The sequence below is a fragment of the Gopherus flavomarginatus genome, chromosome 9, assembly GCF_025201925.1.
Source record: "Gopherus flavomarginatus isolate rGopFla2 chromosome 9, rGopFla2.mat.asm, whole genome shotgun sequence".
NCBI lineage: Eukaryota > Metazoa > Chordata > Testudines > Testudinidae > Gopherus > Gopherus flavomarginatus.
In genome coordinates this window covers 47,968,506-47,985,957 of record NC_066625.1, presented here as the reverse complement: position 1 = coordinate 47,985,957, position 17,452 = coordinate 47,968,506, and the positions used below count along the sequence as shown (strand labels likewise).

The 17,452-nt window shown below is 43.5% G+C and overlaps 3 protein-coding genes across 4 annotated transcripts in view; 1 reads left to right on the top strand and 2 right to left on the bottom strand.

Annotated features, from left to right (window-relative positions):
- The window catches only part of LOC127058429 (myb/SANT-like DNA-binding domain-containing protein 2), a 606,575-nt gene that overhangs the window by 438,926 nt on the left and 150,197 nt on the right, over positions 1-17,452 (bottom strand). The window lies entirely within an intron of this gene.
- Positions 1-17,452, top strand: part of REC114 (REC114 meiotic recombination protein) — a 104,446-nt gene that overhangs the window by 75,735 nt on the left and 11,259 nt on the right. The window contains exons 5-6 of one of the 2 annotated variants that reach the window (XM_050968445.1): positions 1,933-2,016; positions 10,014-10,199. In XM_050968445.1, the coding sequence (XP_050824402.1) occupies positions 1,933-2,016; positions 10,014-10,178 (249 nt within the window). In that variant the 3' untranslated portion in view covers positions 10,179-10,199. Of the gene's footprint in view, positions 1-1,932; positions 2,017-5,082; positions 5,192-10,013; positions 10,200-17,452 lie in introns of those variants that run through there. The other variant, XM_050968446.1, reaches the window with a different exon arrangement.
- The window catches only part of NPTN (neuroplastin), a 112,233-nt gene continuing 105,018 nt past the window's right edge, over positions 10,238-17,452 (bottom strand). The window contains exons 7-8 of the mRNA XM_050968450.1: positions 11,906-11,982; positions 10,238-11,310 (exon numbers count right to left, since the gene is read on the bottom strand). Of these exons, the coding sequence (XP_050824407.1) occupies positions 11,922-11,982 (61 nt within the window). The 3' untranslated portion in view covers positions 10,238-11,310; positions 11,906-11,921. The remainder of the gene's footprint in view (positions 11,311-11,905; positions 11,983-17,452) is intronic.

Sequence of the window (17,452 nt, the reverse complement as noted above, 5' to 3'; positions counted from 1 at the left end):
TAGCCAAAGGCTTCAGTGTTCCAGAAATAAAGGCTAATGTTGTTGAAATTGCAAAATACTTCCATAACAACCACTTTGCAGCAGCTGCTCTGAAAGAAGTGGAAGGAACCAAGCTAACGTTCCCACAAGACGTGCGATGGAACTCAGTAGTGGACTGTTTTGAGCACTATATCAAGAACTGACCTAATCGGATGACAGTTTGTGAAAAAATAGATGACACTGTTGCAGCCAAAGTTCTCAGCATTGGGCTTAAGAGAAATGTTGAACACCTGCTGAGTACCCTGAAGCCTATTTCTGTAGTCTTGAACAAAATGCAGGGAAATAGCGGTTTTATTGCTGATGCTGCTGAGATTTGGAAGGAACTGAGTGATCTTAAAAAAGAGAAATATGCAATGACAGAGTTAAATTACAAGCATTAAAAAAACAAATGGGACAAGCACTGTCTCCAGCTCATTTTCTTGCAAATATTCTCAATACGTGGTACCAGGGTCAAACTTTTAACTGCTGAAGAAAAGGAGTTGGTTATGACATGGGCATCCAGCAATCATCCCTCCATAATGCCAACTATAATAAACTTCAGAGCTAAGGGTGAACCATTTAAGAAATATATGTTTGCTGAAGATGTTTTAGAGGAAGTCACACCAGTGAACTGGTGGAAGTCACTTAAGCATTTGGACTCAGAGACTGTTGAAGTGATAATCTCACTTTTAACAGCAATAGCTTCTTCTGCCGGTGTAGAAAGAATAGCTTCTTCCTTTGGACTAATTCATTCCAAATTGAGAAATCATTTGGGACCTGAAAAATCAAAAAAGCTTGTTTTTCTTTTCCAGATTATAAACAAACAGGAAAGTGAAGGTGATGACAACTGAGTTAGCTGCAGAAGCCAATATTTTAAGTTTCTCATGTTGACCTGGCTGTCAATTTAATTTGAGGGGTTTTTTTTTAATATTTCATTTAACTATTTTAGTTAAAAACAATTTTAGCAAAAACAAATCTGATTTTAGAAAACTTGAATGTTTAACTAAATTCAAAAATCATATGCTTGTTTTGTTAAAATATTGTATGTTTTCTGTTGAAGAAAAAAATCCAGAATACATAATGCTGTTTTAGTTAAATAAAACAATTTAAATGCCTGTCTGGTGATGTTCTCCTAATACAGCATGGCAAAAAAATCCTCAAAATATTAATGATTAATCTGTTGAATTGGAGATAGTTCACCTCCCAGTGACTTCATAAATATTTGCTTCAATTACCTTAGGTAAATGAAATAACCAATTCATTTTCTGATATAGCTGTAAAACTAATCTGAAAAGTTTTCAAAATAAATCACCTTAAAAATGTATAGTGTGTACCTTCTAAAAATGAAACCTATACCTATCTCTGAGTTGTGAAGAATATGTATTAAGGTTTAAATATATGGAGATATGCTTGTCTCATGGAACTGAAAGGTCATTGAGTCCAGCCCCCTGCCTTTACTAGCAGGACCAAGTACTGATTTTTGCTGCAGTTCTCTAAGTGCCTCCTGCCCTCATGGATTGAACTCACAATCCTGGGTTTGGCAGGCCAATGCTAAAACCACTGAGCTATCCCCCTCACCCTTAGAACAATGAACAAGAATGCACTTTTAAGTAGAAATCCATGATTAAATTGACTTCCTGACTAGAAATTTAAATCATGATTAAGAGAGATAAATCAAATCCACAACTGATGTTTGCTTTTTTTGCTATGGTGTTACACTGTTGACTCATATCTAGCTTATGGTCCACTGTGACCCCAGATTCCTTTCTGCAGTACTCCTTCCTAGGCAGTCATTTCCCATTTTGTATGTGTGCAACTGATTGTTCCTTCCTAAGCGAAATACTTTTCATTTGTCCTTATTGCACTGATTGAACTGATCCTTATTAATTTAAATTCTGTTTTGATCCTTTCCAGCCAAGTCACATTATAGATAAGCCTCCAGCCCAGTCATGCAGAAGCTTTCCAGAGAGACAGAGATCCGTGACAGAGCTAGCACAGGTAGAGTCAAACACTGTCCTGTGATAAGACACTGCATTTCTCTGGCAGGGAGAGACAGTTTGTGGTAGGCTGGGTGATATTACGTTTTTCCTATGTTGATGATGTACCAGTTTGTTCAGTGAAACAGTAACCTGCAGACATCAAGACAGAAGCACACAAAGACCATATATTGAGAAAAGGGCAGGACCTTGTGTGTCTGCTGTTGAGTAGCCATGGACTTGCCTGCACAACCTGAGCTTTCACTGTAATTAACATTCAGGCCCTAATGGCTAGAAAGAAAACTTGCCCAAATATTAGATGCACTTTACCCAATTTAGTGTGCTGAGACAAATTCCAATTTTTACTTATCAGCTCTGGGCTGGTGTATAAATTCAGGAACGCATACTAACCTTGATCGAGAACTGCGGCTGTTATGAATGGAAAGTTTAAAGAACAAGGTAGAATGGCATGTTTATGTTAACTATATTTTGTTATTGGTTGAGTACCTTATCACATTCAGTATCAGTAAGACAACATGGCACTATTATTCTTGGCCCTTGTTTCTCTGTCTTCCCTCTACGGTTTCTTTCTAGCAGTAACTCCCAATTCCCTGTGGGCTTCACTTCTGCCCTTTTACCCTATTTCTACTGCCCATGTGAAGGGCTGTAGAATAGTAAAACTATCCCTAGAAGTCATTGGCTTTAGAGTTGATAGTTCAGTGACATGAATAGGAGCCTAGGAGTTCACCCCTCTCAAAGCTATTGATTCCCATAGACATCAATGCATGGGTTAGTGTCTGTTCATGTTTGGAAGGTTGTTTTTGCAACCACGAACCCTAAAAACTTTTTTTTTTTTTTTAAAAGAAGTGGAGATTTTGCATTAGGTGAATGGCATATGGGCCTCAAATATGTCACAGCCTAGATCTAGCGCACAGGCTGTTCCTCACCTGCGTACTGGTCTGTTTGCAAACTACAGAATACAGTACTTCCATCAATGCTAAAGTCTAATGCTAATTTGTCAGCTGTAGTATCAGAGGGAAGAATGTGGCCACTGGCCACTCCTTAAGATGACAGTTGGAAGCAGGCCACTGCTTCTTCCTCAATGTCAATCTCAGTTAGAGCCATGAATTCCGAAAGCAGAATGGAGTCTGCTGTGGAAGTTGCCTTGATGTGGTAGATTAGAGGCAGTAGATGTGTTGTAGACGGCTATATATGCCTGTGCAGCATGGGGTGGAGGCAAGCTGAGGGTCAGCTCTATTGCATGGCTCTGAACTCCAATGCACCAGACACACTCTCCTCTGACCATCTTCTCCCCCTCACCAGCTCCTGCATTACACTCTTACTAACTACATGGGCTCTCAAAATAGTCTAAACACAGACTAAACTTTTAAAAAATAAATATATCATCCTACTCTAATCACACGTGTGTCTGAGATTTATAATACCTGCTCCAGGTCAAAGCTTTTTGGTAGCAGGGCAGTAGCAATTAATGAAACTTTTCTCATTACATACACAGTAGTTACACACTGCAGCCATTACTACAATTGCTAGAACTTTTAGATGGCTCTTACTTGACTATACCAGGTAATGATCTCCCTTTTGGAACAACAACTGTTTTTCTATGTCCATCCAGATTGTATCAAGCAGTCAAATAATCCTTTACTGGTTTGTATGCCTTCGAGTCAGCTGTTAATGTATTGTCTACTCATATAATGAGGTTCCTCACCTTTGGCACTTTGGGCCACATGGCTGCTGACCAGCAAGACCTTTCCAGTTTTTGGCTTTGTTTTCCAACTCTACTGCATTTTATAGAATCGTAGAGTCTCCTGTTCAGCCACTTTATTTTGCTCTGGACTTAGACTTTGGAAAGGCCTCTTTCAGTGTGTGCTTTGAGATTGTCACACCTGCTGAAATGTGGTAGTTGTTGCCACAAACTGACCAGGTGGGATGTTTTGTGCTAGCAGCCTTTATCTCAGAGGTTTGAGTCTTAGAATTAGGAGAAAATCTGCTCTCTCTCGCACTAGGAGCACAAAACCAGAGAATGAGAATACTGCAGCAGTGAACATTCTTTGGAGAATCCTTCCCATGGAAAAAAAGATTTAGTTGTTTTTTTTAAATCCCTTGAAATGAAGCACTTTCTTATTTAAAAGTTATAGTCCAATGATGGGAGCAGCTTATTGTACTGCTATGCAAGAGCAAATCTGGATTCTTATTTTCCTTATCTTTGGTCTTGAGAGTAGAGAATTCAGAGAACAATGGCACAAGTTGCAGCATCTCCTACTAGCTGATCTGTGGAGAGCTCGCTGTAAGAGACTTCATAGAATCATAGAAATGTCAGGCTGGAAGGGACATGAGGAGTTGTCTTAGTGCATGTGGCTGTAAGTGACAGGACCAAGTCTACCAACACCATTCCTGAGAGGTGTTGCTCTAACTGGTTCTTTAAAAACCTCCACTGATGGGGATTCCACAATTGCCTTTGGAAGCCTATTCCAGAACTTAACTACCCTTATAGTTAGATAGCTTTTCCTAATATCTAACCTAAATCTCAGCTTTAGTAAGGGGCAGATTAGACCCATTACTTCTTGTCGTACCTTCAGTGGACATGGAGAACCATCCTCCTCACAACAGCCCTTAACATATCTGAAGATTTATCAGGTCCCCATTCAATCATTTTTTTCTCAAGACTAAAACATGCCTAGTTTTTTTTAACCTTAGCACATAGGTCAGGTTTTCTAAACCTTTTATTTTTGTAATTCTCCTTTTGACTCACTCTGGCTTGTTCACATCTTTCTTAAAAACTGATCACAGTACTCCAGCTGAGACTCTACAAATGCCAAAGCAGAACAATTACTTCTTGTGTCTCACATACCAGACTCCTCTTAATACAATTTGGAATATTAACCATTTTCACAACTGCATCATATTGACGACTCACCTAATTTCTGATCTACTAGAACGCCCAGTTACTTTTCAGCAGTACTACCACCTTGCCAGTTATTCCCCCTTTTGTAGTTGTGCATTTGATTTTTCTTTTCTGAGTGTAGTATTTTGCATTTGTCTTTATTGAATTTAATCTTGTCAATTTCAGACCGGTTCTCCAATTTGTCAAGGTTGTTTTTAATTCTAATCCTGTCCTCCAAGGTGCTTGCAACTCCTCCCATCTTGGTGTCATCTACAGATTTCACAGGTATATTCTCCATTCCATTATCCAACTAATTGAATAGTACTGACAGACTCCAGAAAGACCTCACTAGATACATCCTCCTAGTTTGAACACAAACATTAATAACTGTTATTTGAATATGGTTTTTCAACTAGTTATGTAACCACTTATGTAACCACCTTATAGTAATTTCATCTAGACCAATGTTCTCAAACTTACTTGATCAGGCCTCCCTTCTTTGTGTCTGTAGTCATTCATGTGCCCCTCCCAAAGTATATATACTGCCACCCAGCTCTGAAGGCAGCACCACGCTGGAAGTAGCACAGAAATAAGGGTCGCAATGTGAAAAGTGATATTCAATATCACTTTTCACAGCAGACTTACTGCCCCATTACCACCCTTACTTCTGCACTGCTGCTGCCACCCCACTGCCTCCAAGTGAGGAGTTTGGAGGGAAGGGAAGGAGATCCTGAGCCTGGGTTATGCATGTCCTGGATATGCATGTCCTTCTGCACGAGCTCCAGCCACTCAGGGCTGACAAAGCACACAGCTCGTGCCTCCCGTGGGAGGCCTGCCCCATAGTTTGTGAACGTGGATCTAGACTACATTTTCCCTAGTTTGCCTATGAAAATGCCATGTGGGTCTGGGTCAAAAAAGCCTTACCAAAATCAAAGTATGTCATGTCTACTGCTTCCCTCCATCCACTATGCCAGTAATCATGTCAAAGAAGGAAATTAGGTTGGTTTGGCATGTCTGGTTCTAGATAGATTCATGTTGGCTATTGCTTATAACCCAATTATCCTTTAGATCCATACAAACTGTTTGTTTAGTGATTTGTTCCAATGCCTTTCCAGATATCAGAGTTGGGCTGAGTGGTCTAATTCCCCAGGTCCCTTTTGTTCCCCTTTTTAAAGATTGCTTCACCTAGTTGTGTAAGTAAATTAGGGTAAATATTCTTTAACCTGTTCTTCACCTATTTTAGCTCCTGATCCTTCCCCCTTGTTATTACTATTAAATGTGTTAAGCATCTGATCACAATTAACCTTTTTAGTGGAGACTGAAGCAAAACAGGCATTAAACACTTGAGCTGTCCTTCCCTATTAAGTAGTAGATCTGCACTTTCCTTTGGCTCTGACTCCTAATATATTTATAGGACCTCATATTACCTTTTATGTCTCTTGCAGGTGTAACTCATTTTGTGCCTTAGACTTTTTGATTTAGTCCCTACATGCTTGGGCTGTTCTTTTGTATTCATCCTTAGCAATTCATCCATAGTTCCACATTTTGTAAGATTCCTTTTTGATTATCAGGTCATTAAAGAGCTCTTGATGGAGTCATACAGGCCTCTTATTCTTTTCATCAGGATAGATTGCTATTGTGCTTTTAATCTCTCTTTGGGAAACTACCAGCTCTCCTGAACTCCTTTTTCCCTTTAGATTTTCTTCCTATGGGACCTTACTTACCAGTTGTGAGTTTATTCAAGTTTGTTTTTTTTTTAAGCCTGTCTTTTTATTTTTCTGTCTTCTCTCCTTCATTTCTTAGATTATATTATTATATCATTTCACGATCACTTTCACCCAAGTTGCCTCCTACCTTCAGATTTTCAACCAATTTCCTCATTAGTCACAATCAAGTATTAAATGGCTGCCTCCCTCACCTTCTGAAACAAGTTATCCCCAGTACATTCCAAGAACTTAGTGGACGTTTTGTGTTTTGCAATATTACTGGTCAAACAGCTATGGGGGAAAATTCCCCTTGGCTAGCAGCTCTTGGGTTTTGGCTATTTCTGCATTTGTTCTAGAAATTCCTCATCCATCAACTTAGACCCTTTTATCTTCACACACAGACTTTCAAGTGTTCTGCCTCTTACCTCCATCAGGAACTCAGAAGAAGTGAATACATTCCTGGTGTATAAATAATATAACACAACCCCCATTTTCCCCCTGCCTGTCCTTACTTCATTAGAGAGGATGCTGGCAGTGACCCTGGTATTTAGGTTGCATATTATCCATTATAAAAGATACCTGAAAAGCTCTAGCACCTGTATTGTTTGCAACAGGCACTTGCAGTTTAGAAAGCTCCGGGGACAGAAGTGTCTTTTCTTTGCCCCAGGAAAATCTGTTCCCATTTGATTGAGATGTAAATGTTCAAATTGCCATTTTCCCCCACAGTGGCTTGCGTTCCTCAGGAAGTTTTGGCAGCATCCCAAAATAATTGAACATGAACATTTTAAAACAGCCGGGGTCACACCACTGCCAAAATAGTAACAGCACAGGGAATCTTGGGAGCTTCCTCCTTCATACCCCTTCCTAGACCTGACACATGGTCCCACTCTCCCCATCACCACATGGGACAGGAGCCCCCATCTCCTGCTGGTGGGAGGTGGGCCTGTGCCCTCCAATGCAGCATGTAGTGCCAGTTGCTGATTATTTCCTCTCTGAGCCCTTCCAGGAATAGCAGTCGCCTTCTGTTGCCAGCTGTGTAGTTCAAATCCTGTTGATGTTATATGATTTTTTGTTTGGCATTATTACTGTTGTAACTTGTGCTAGGCTTTTTTAAAAGAAAAGTTATCTTGAAAAAAAAAGCTGTTGAGATGATATTTAGGCTGCAGAGTCAAGGAAATGCCAGATTTATGGCTTGCCAGGCAGCCTTCATCTTACACCCTTGTACACATGCACTGATAGTACAGAATCATATAATTAGACTTTTTCCCCATAGAATCTAGAATGCATAGACTCCTAGTGGAGTCAATACTCTGTGTCAAGCAAGAAAGTTTTCTGAGAGTTTGGAGTACCTGTGATCAAGTGCTAGCTTTGAAAACATTAATCAAAAACAGTTTTCCAGAAGAACCTGGAGACGGGAGCTATATTTCTAGACCTGACAGCAGCATATGACATGGTCTGGCACAGTGGTTAGCAACAAGGAGTACACGTTCCCCTTGGAGTATAGCAGTTTTCCAAGGGGTACATCAGTGCATCTAGATATTTGCCTAGTTTTACAACAGGCTACATAAAAAGCAACAGCGAAGTCAGTACAAACTAAAATTTTATACAGACAATGACTTGTTTATACTACTCTATATACCATACACTGTACAATGGAAGTACGATATTTATATGGTAAAAATGAGGAGGTAAACAATTTTTTCATTCATAGTGTGCTGTGACACTTGTTTTTATGTCTGATTTTGTAAGCAAGTAGTTTTTAAGTGAGATGTTACTTGGGGGTACGCAAGACAAATCAGACTCCTGAAAGGGTACCTCTTCTGCAACAGATGTTTTCAAATGCACATGGGAAACAGAGTTACCAATGGAAGAGACAAACCAACGGTCCTACCTCAAGGCTCTGCTGGCACCAATGCTTTTCAACCTGTACATGAATGACATTCCACTCACCCAGTACTGCGTTCTCCTGTATGCAAATGATAGCATTTGCGTAGACATCCAAGTAAGGTCACTGGCATTTACAGCCCAGTGTGACTAAAACAGTTTTGAGTGTATTCCATGTTTACAACACCAGAGCAGGCCAGGAACTAAATATCTTTCTCAGTGGACGTCACTTGAAACATGAATCCCACTCACTCAACCTCAAAGAAAACCTAGATAGATGTCTCACATATCTTAACCCCTGAGGAAAACTGCTGCTAAGGTGAGGATGCATAACAGCCTTCTAAGCAAATTGGCTAGCACTTTATAGGGAGCAAACACTTAAAACTCTGATCATCCATATTAGCCCTCTGTTACTCTGCAGCAGAATGCTGTGCTAATAATGGCTCCATTCATCTCAAATTGGCTGAGACACAACTACACTCAACCCTGTGCACCATAACTTGGACTATCGACCCACATCAGTACTGTGGCTCCCTGTCTTAAGCAACATCACTCCCAGATATCTGTTGTGAGGATGCTGCAGCCAGAATGATTGAGAAGATCAGGGCAAACCTGAGCCTACCAGTATACATCAACCTCTTTGACCATCCAGGTGTGCACTAGTCATGGAGGCACCTGTTTGGAGGCCCATTTGCCCTGCCCAGATTTTTCTGCAACATCAATGTAGAATGGTCTGCAGCTGATGTCAGAAACCAGTCTCTTATAATGGACCTGACCACACTGCTCACAGGCACTTCTGAATCGATTTAGAAGGGGCCAGGGTCAACATGCAGCCAGCCTTCACAATTAGGGCTAGCATGAGGATCCCCACGTGCAACTAGGGCCAAAAACACATTATGTCACACCTCACTTATGACTACCCTCTGACCAGATTTGATAGTGGTCTGAAGGCTGTGCACTTTGCTGATGAGGCTGCTGCAAATTGGCCTGGCAAGCTCTGCAAGAGATAAGAATAGAATCCTTGCCTCATTCAATATACAGGATGGACATACAGGTGGCAGAAATAAGGTTGCAACTGTAAAATTGGCATTTCCTAATTTTTAAGTTCCTGACTTAGGGAAAAGAGATTGGAAAGAGATCAGAGAAAGACTGTTTCCATGAAGGAAAAGGATGCAAGTATCTTTTCTTGTGTGCAGAGGTCAAACATACATTAAATGCTATTGTTTGTAAAATACTTTAAAACGGTGACTACATCTGAAACAGGCTAGTGTTTAGATGTTAGGCCATAGCAAGCAAAAACTGTAGATTTGTCTTTTTTTAACATGTTAGCAAGTAACATAAAAGGAAGATCTGACCTAGTTGGACTGTCATACTTGTAATGAACAGGTGCCATGTAGATTTTTAGTATGCATGTGTAGTAAAACAAGCATTTCTGTGAACCTATGAATGCTACTTTAAAAACATACTCAATTGCACTGACGATGAAATGTACCTTAAATAAAATCACCTTTGCCTTTGCTTTTGCAGTCTGTGCTGAAGTCATCAACATTTGCGCTCCCCCTTGCATATCAGCATTCCGTGTGGAGTGCTGAAGAATTAGGACCTTTTATTCGCCTATGTCTCATGGATCAGAACTTCCCAGCATTTGTGGAAGAAGTGGAGAAGGAGTTGAAAAAACTGACAGAAGGTTGAGGAAATGTTAATACATTTCAGGTAATAACAAGTAGAGTGGATACAAATTTGAGAAAGTCTGGGGTTTTTTTGGTCAGTGTTTTATTTTTAAAAACAGGTGAATCCACTTTTTATACATCATTGCACTTCAACAAATACACAGAACACAAGTTCATGCATCTACAGTTATGCACGGCATGAGAACCCTGTTAGGTCTGTAATTCTACAATCAATCTTTAAATGAACATGAGAAATTACAGTGTAAAACTGAAGAGTATTACTAGTTGCATAGACTATCACCATGCTGTAACATTTCAACATCATTTAAAACAAAAAAGTAAATTATAAAAGTTGCCTGAATTGAATGTACAAGAATATGTTGAACACATCAGTGCAAAAGGATTTGAGAATTTACATGATTTAACAAAAAAAACAAACACCACACTTAAAAAGCAATCACACACACACACACACACATATATTTATAAACTGAAGTTTGTACTACAATTCATCACCACTTGTTGGACTGTTCCAGCTTTTAAAGTCTTTGATTACAGGACACCCAAATCTTTCTATATAGGTTAAGCCCTTAAAATAATTTCAACTTATATTACTCCTCTTTAAGTATCAGAACAGTATAATTCTCTCATCTCTCAGACATACAATATAAGGAATGAATATCAGCAGCTTAAAAATGAAACACTTACTGTATTTTGGTTTTCCTCTTCCCAAAAAATATAAATATATACTGTATATATTTTTAGGTTTTGCTGTACTTTACAAAAAGTTATCACTAGATGGCAGCAGTGCATTTTAGAGCTTTGCCAATTTAACAGCTACATTAAGAAAGTAAAAAATGGCGCATGCATGATTTGACTTTACTTCTAATGTTTAAATACCTTAAGGGAAAAAAGCAACATTCACAGCACATCAAGCCCAAAATAGTTTACACCTTCTACACTGAAGCATTGTTAAAATGTGTCTGGGTACGTCATCCTTACAGGACAGGCTAAATAAGGCATGCTTTTTTAGACAGTCATATTGTTGCTCACTTGAAAGGAAAAATCAAATAGAACTGGAGTTCTAGAACCAAGAGTTCCAACCATTAATTTAGCAGGTTATATTGCCATCAGTCTCTCAGAAACTTAAAGCTCTATGGAAAAAAAAGAATTGAGAACAGATATTAGTCAATGATTAATGCCACCCTGATTACAGTATACCATAATGCACATAATAAAACTGCTGTCCGATTTGCTATTAAGATAAAGGCTTGCCTGTTGTTTCAACCTAAAAACATCAGTTTCATACCGTATCCTGGAACTGCTTACACCCAGAAAGCAAATTTACTTTTATGGTATAAAATCCGCAGAAAGTGTGTCTGTGCATCTGTGGACTTACTTTGCTGCTAAAGCTGTAAGTGTTGCACAGGTAAGAATCATGTTAGAATTTGACTAGAGTTGTGTGAATATGCACTAATTACTGAGCCTAGGCTATTATGGCAGGAATGTTTTATAAAAATCCTGAAAAGGATACACTATCCAAGTAGTATATGGAAGAGTTCAATAGAAATGATGCTTTATTCAGAACAGTTTCAGATAACTTTGCAAGTCACTGAAATACCTACACATGGCTTGTTCGATCAGTATTATTTGTTGATTATTCCTTACATTTTTAGTTCACCTTAATGAAAGAACAGAAGTGCTTAAATAGTAAGAATATTTTAAACATCTAAAAAAAGTCATACTTACATTATACGCATTATTTTTAATTTGTGTTTCTCTGGCGTAAGTTTTTATCTTTGTGATTGTTTGTAGAATTGCTTTTCCTTTAGAGAGAAAAAAAAGTCACATCAAAATTGTTGAAAATGTAACAGCAGCATGGTTAAGAGACAAGTCACTCACAATATGCAGTGTTGTAGCCATGCTAGTCCTAGGATATTACAGAGACAAAGTGGGTGAGTTAATATATTTCATTGGACCAGCTTCTGTTGGTGAGAGAGACAAACTTTCAAGCTTACACAGAGCGCACCAACAGAAGCTGATGTAATAAAAGAGGTTACCTCACCCACCACGTCTCTCTTAAGTCATTCAAGGTAAGGGCCAGGAGAGTTCTTATGTCTTGAATAATCTTGTGAAAAGATGGTTACTCACCTTTGTAACTGTTGTTCTTCGAGATGTGTTGCTCATATCCATTCCGATTAGGTGTGCGTGCGCCATGTGCATATCCGTCAGAAGATTTTTACCCTAGCAACACTCGGTGGGTCGGCTGGGTCGCCCCCTGGAGTGGCGCCATTATGGCGCTGGATATATACCCCTGCCGACCCAACGGCCCTTCAGTTCCTTCTTGCTGGCTACTCCGACAGAGGGGAAGGAGGGCGGGTTTGGAATGGATATGAGCAACACATCTTGAAGAACAACAGTTACAAAGGTGAGTAACCGTCTTTTCTTCTTTGAGTGCTTGCTCATATTGATTCCAATTAGGTGATTCCCAAGCCTTACCTAGGCGGTGGGGTCGGCGTGAGATGTTGCAGAATGCAAAACTGCTGAGCTAAATGCTGCATCATCTCTGGACTGTTGAACCAATGCGTAATGTGAGGCAAAGGTGTGAATCGATGATCAGGTAGCTGCCCGACATATTTCCTGGATGGGAACATGGGCCAGGAAGGCGGCAGATGAAGCTTGAGCCCGAGTAGAATGGGCGGTGAGGTGGCTAGCCGGAACATGAGCCAGATCATAGCAGGTATGAATGCAGGACATTACCCAAGTTGAAATTCATTGGGATGAGACTGGCAGGCCTTTCATCCGGTCTGTCACCGCTACAAAGAGCTGAGGCGACCTTCGGAAGGGTTTTGTTCTCTTGATATAAAAGGTCAGAGCCCTGTGCACATCTTAAGGAGTGCAGCTGTTGTTCCCGACGCAATGAGTGCAGCTTCGGGAAAAAGACTGGAAGGAAGATGTCTTGATTGACATGAAAGGCAGACACCACCTTAGGGAGGAAGGAGGGCTCTGGTCGCAGCTGTACCTTGTCCTTATGGAATACCATATACCGGGGGTCCGCTGTCAAGGCCTGAAGCTCAGATACTCGTCTTGCTGAAGTAATAGCGATGAGGAAGGCTGTCTTCCAGGAAAGGTACAGCAGCGAGCAGGTGGCTAGTGGTTCGAAAGGAGCACCTATAAGCTTGGCTAGCACCAGGTTGAGATTCCAGGTCGGGGTTGGGCGTCTGACTTGAGGGTACAAACGTTCCACTCTCATGAGGAACCTTGAAACTATAAGGTGAGAGAAGATTGATCGGCCATTTTTCCCTGGGTGGAAGGCGGAGATGGCTGCCAGATGCACCCTTACAGAAGAGGCCGCTAGGCCCTGTTCTTTCAGGGACCAGAGGTAGTCCAGGACAGTAGGAATGGACACCTGCCTGGGGACTGAGTTACGCTGAGTGCACTAGCAGGAGAAATGCTTCCACTTGGCCAGATATGTCATCCTAGTGGAAGGCTTTCTACTGCCCAAGAGCACCTGTTGGATCGAGGCAGAGCAACGCAACTCAGACTGGCTCAACCACGCAGCAACCATGTTGTGAGATGAAGAGACTGCAGGTCCGCATGGTGAAGCCTGCCAAAGTCCTGTGTTATGAGCTCCGGTCAGAGTGGCAGGGAAATCAGGTCTGCCACTGAGAGGATGAACAACATGGTGTACCTGTGCTGCCTCGGCCACACTGGAGCAATCAGGATCAGGTGGGTGCTGTCCCTGCGGAGCTTGAGTAGGACTCTGTGAACGAGCGGAAACGGTGGGAAGGCATAGAGTAGGTGCCTCTTCCACGGGATCACGAATGCATCTGAGAGAGAGCCCAGGGAGCATCCCTGGAAGGAGCAGAACACCTGGCGTTTCCTGTTCTCGCAGGAGGCAAAGAGGTCTATGTGGGGAAACCCTCACTTCCGGAAAACAGAATGGATGACGTCTGGACAAATCGACCACTCGTGAGACAGGAAGGATCTGCTGAGGTGATCTGCCAGAGTGTTCTGGACTCCTGGGAGAAAAGACGCTATCAAATCGATCGAGTGGGCTATGCAAAAGTCCCAGAGGTGGAAGGCTTCTTGACAAAGGAGGGAGAAGCATGCTCCGCCCTGCTTGTTTATGTAAAACATGGCCGTTGTGTTGTCCGTGAACACTGATAAACAACAGCCTTGGAGATGCTCTCAAACCACCTGGCATGCTAGACGGACCGCTCTCAGCTCCTGCACATTGATGTGTAAGGCCAGCTCTTGAGGTGACCAGAGGCTTTGAGTGCGAAGGCCCTCGAGGTGGGCACCCCAACCCAGAGATGACGCGTCCGTGGATAGGGCCATCGAGGGTTGCAGTGGGTGGAATGGCATCCCTGCACAGATTAAAGTGGGGTTTAGCCACCAGGTTAGGGAGCCCAGAACCTTCCAGGGAATAGTGAGCACCAAGTCCAGGCTGTCTCTGCGTGGTTGGTATATTGAAGCAAGCCAGGTTTGAAAGGGGCGGAGGCGTAGCCTCGCTTGTTTGGTCACGAAGGTGCAGGAGGCCATGTGACCTACTAGGCTGAGGCAGGTGCGCCCCGACATTGTCGAGAAGGTTTGAAGACCTTGAATAATTGTAGCCATTGCTTGAAAATGCGACTGTGGGAGGCAGGCTCTGGCCAGACTCGAGTCCAGAACTGCTCCGATGAAGTCTATTCTCTGCATGGGTGTCAGAGTAGACTTCTCTGTGTTGATCATCAGGCCTAGGCTCCTGAAGAGGTCTTTGACGATGCACAGGTGCTCTGACACCTGTAACTGGGAGGTCGCTTGAATGAGCCAATCGTCGAGATACGGATAGATGTGTACCTGACGACACCGGAGGGAGGCGGCGACTACAGCCATGCATTTTGTGAACACGCGGAGCCGTAGAAAGGCCAAATGGAAGTACAGTGAACTGAAAGTGTTGATAGTTGACCACAAAATGGAGGTACCGTCTGTGTGGTGGGTTAATTGTGATGTGGAAATACGCATCCTTCATATCGAGGGCGGCATACCAGTCTCCTGGATCCGGGGACGGGATAATGATCCCCAGGGTTACCATGCGGAACTTCAGCTTTATCATGAATTTGTTGAGTTCTTGCAGGTCTAGGATCGGTCGTAGACCTCCCTTTGCCTTGGGGATTAGGAAATATCGGGAATAAAACCCCTTGCCCCTCATGTCTTTTGGTACCTCTTCTAAGGCTCCCATAGCTAGGAGCGACTGGACCTCTTGTAAGAGGAATTGCTTGTGAGAAGGGTCCCTGAAGAGGGACGGGGAGGGAGGGTGAGAAGGCGGGGTTGAAATAAACTGGAGGTTGTGTCCCACTTCCACCATGCGCAGGACCCAACAATCTGAAGTTAGCTGGGACCAGGCAGGAAGGAATTGGGAGAGGCGGTTGAAAAAGGGAGGAAAAGGATCCGGTAAAGCAACTGGTGGGCCGTCCTCGGGCGTCCCATCAAAAGTTCTGCTTGGGCCCTGCTGGTGGTTTAGAGGGTGCCTGATTTTGACCTCCTTGGGGGCCAGATTGCCTCCGACGATTCCCTCGACCACGCCTTCTGCTAAAGTCCTGACATGGCCTAGGCTGAGCATAGGGACGGTGTGGCTGGGGCCAGAAGGTCCTGCGTTGGGTCACTGGTGTGTGCATACCCAGCGAGTGCATTATAACGCGATTGTCCTTCAGACTTTGCAATCTGGGGTCAGTCTTATCTGAGAACAGGCGCTGGCCTTTGAAGGGCAAGTCCTGAATAGTTTGTTGTAATTCAGGAGGAAGGCCTGATACTTGGAGCCAGGAGATACGCCTCATCGTCACTCCTGACACCAGAGTTCTGGCTGCAGAGTCCGCTGCATCCAGAGAGGCTTGGAGGGAGGTTCTTGCTACCTTTTTACCCTCCTCAAGTAGGGCTGTAAATTCTTGATGGGACTCCTGGGGAAGAAGCTCCGTAAACTTCCCCAAGGACACCCACGTGTTAAAGCTATATCTACTTAGGAGGGCTTGTTGGTTTGCCACCCTAAGTTGGAGGCCCCCGGCCAAGTATATTTTGCAGCATAGGAGGTCCATGCGCCTAGCCTCCCTCAACTTAGGAGCCGGGACTTGCTGGCCATGACGCTCCCTTTCGTTCACCAATTGCACTACTAAAGAGCAAGGAGGTGGGTGAATGTGGAGATATTCATACCCCTTTGAGGGGACCATATATTTTCTCTCTCTACTCCCCTGGCTGTAGGTGGAATCGAGGCTGGGGACTGCCAAATGGTGTCCGCATTTGCCTGTATGGTGCGCATAAATGGAAGAGCCACTCTAATAGGTGCATCAGCCGATAGGATGTCCACGACAGGGTCCTCTATTTCAGGGACCTCCTCCACCTGTAAGTTCATATTCTGAGCTACTCGTCTCAAAAGGTCTTGATGGGCCCTGAGATCAATTGGTGGGGGGCCTGAGGAGGATGTTCCCGCCACCACCTCGTCTGGCGAGGAGGAAGAGGAGAGGCCCAGGACCAGGGGATCTTGTGGGAGCTCCTGTACTTGAGAAGCGTCATCTGCGTCAGGTGAGACCTGGGTGTCTGCAGATGATATCGGAGCCTCATCCGTGTCCATGGGGAGGGACGGCTTACTGTCGCCTCTGGTACCCAGTGTTCTGATGGGGCTGACCGTGGAGCTACTGATGGAGCACCTTGGGCTTGGTGGTATGCCCACGGTGTCCAGAAGGACCAGTGATGAAGCCCTTGCTTGTGGCTCTGGCTCTCTGGAAATATATGGCTGGGGACGTCAGAGTCATGCTCCTGAGGATAGGATGCGCTACCAGCCTGCGATGACACTGATGTGTGTCTCAATGGCCACGGCAGTGCCAATAGACCCTGGGAGGGCACCACTGTTCTGGATGCTCGATCCCGGGGCGGTACTGGCAGCTATAATGGTACCGCGAACGAGACCGGGACCTGCGACCGCAGCGGTGCCGAGAGGTCCACCGGGATCTCGAGTCCCTTCGTCTGGAGCTACTGCAGGATATACGGTGCCGAGAGCGATGCCGTGAGTCGGATCGGTACTGGGAGTATCTGGCCGGTGAATGAGATGTCGAACGGTGCCGCGAGTGCGACCGGTACCGCGATGGAGAGCGGTGCCGGGACTGCGAGCGGCGCCGGGAGCGGGAATGGCGTGATCGAGAGCGTCTGTGAGACTGTGATCTTGAATGACGTCTCTCAGTTGGACCAACGGAAGGTGGCCTTACTAGGGCCGGCTTCCCAATGGATTGTATGACCCGCACCGGCGGTGCCAGCGGTTGAGGC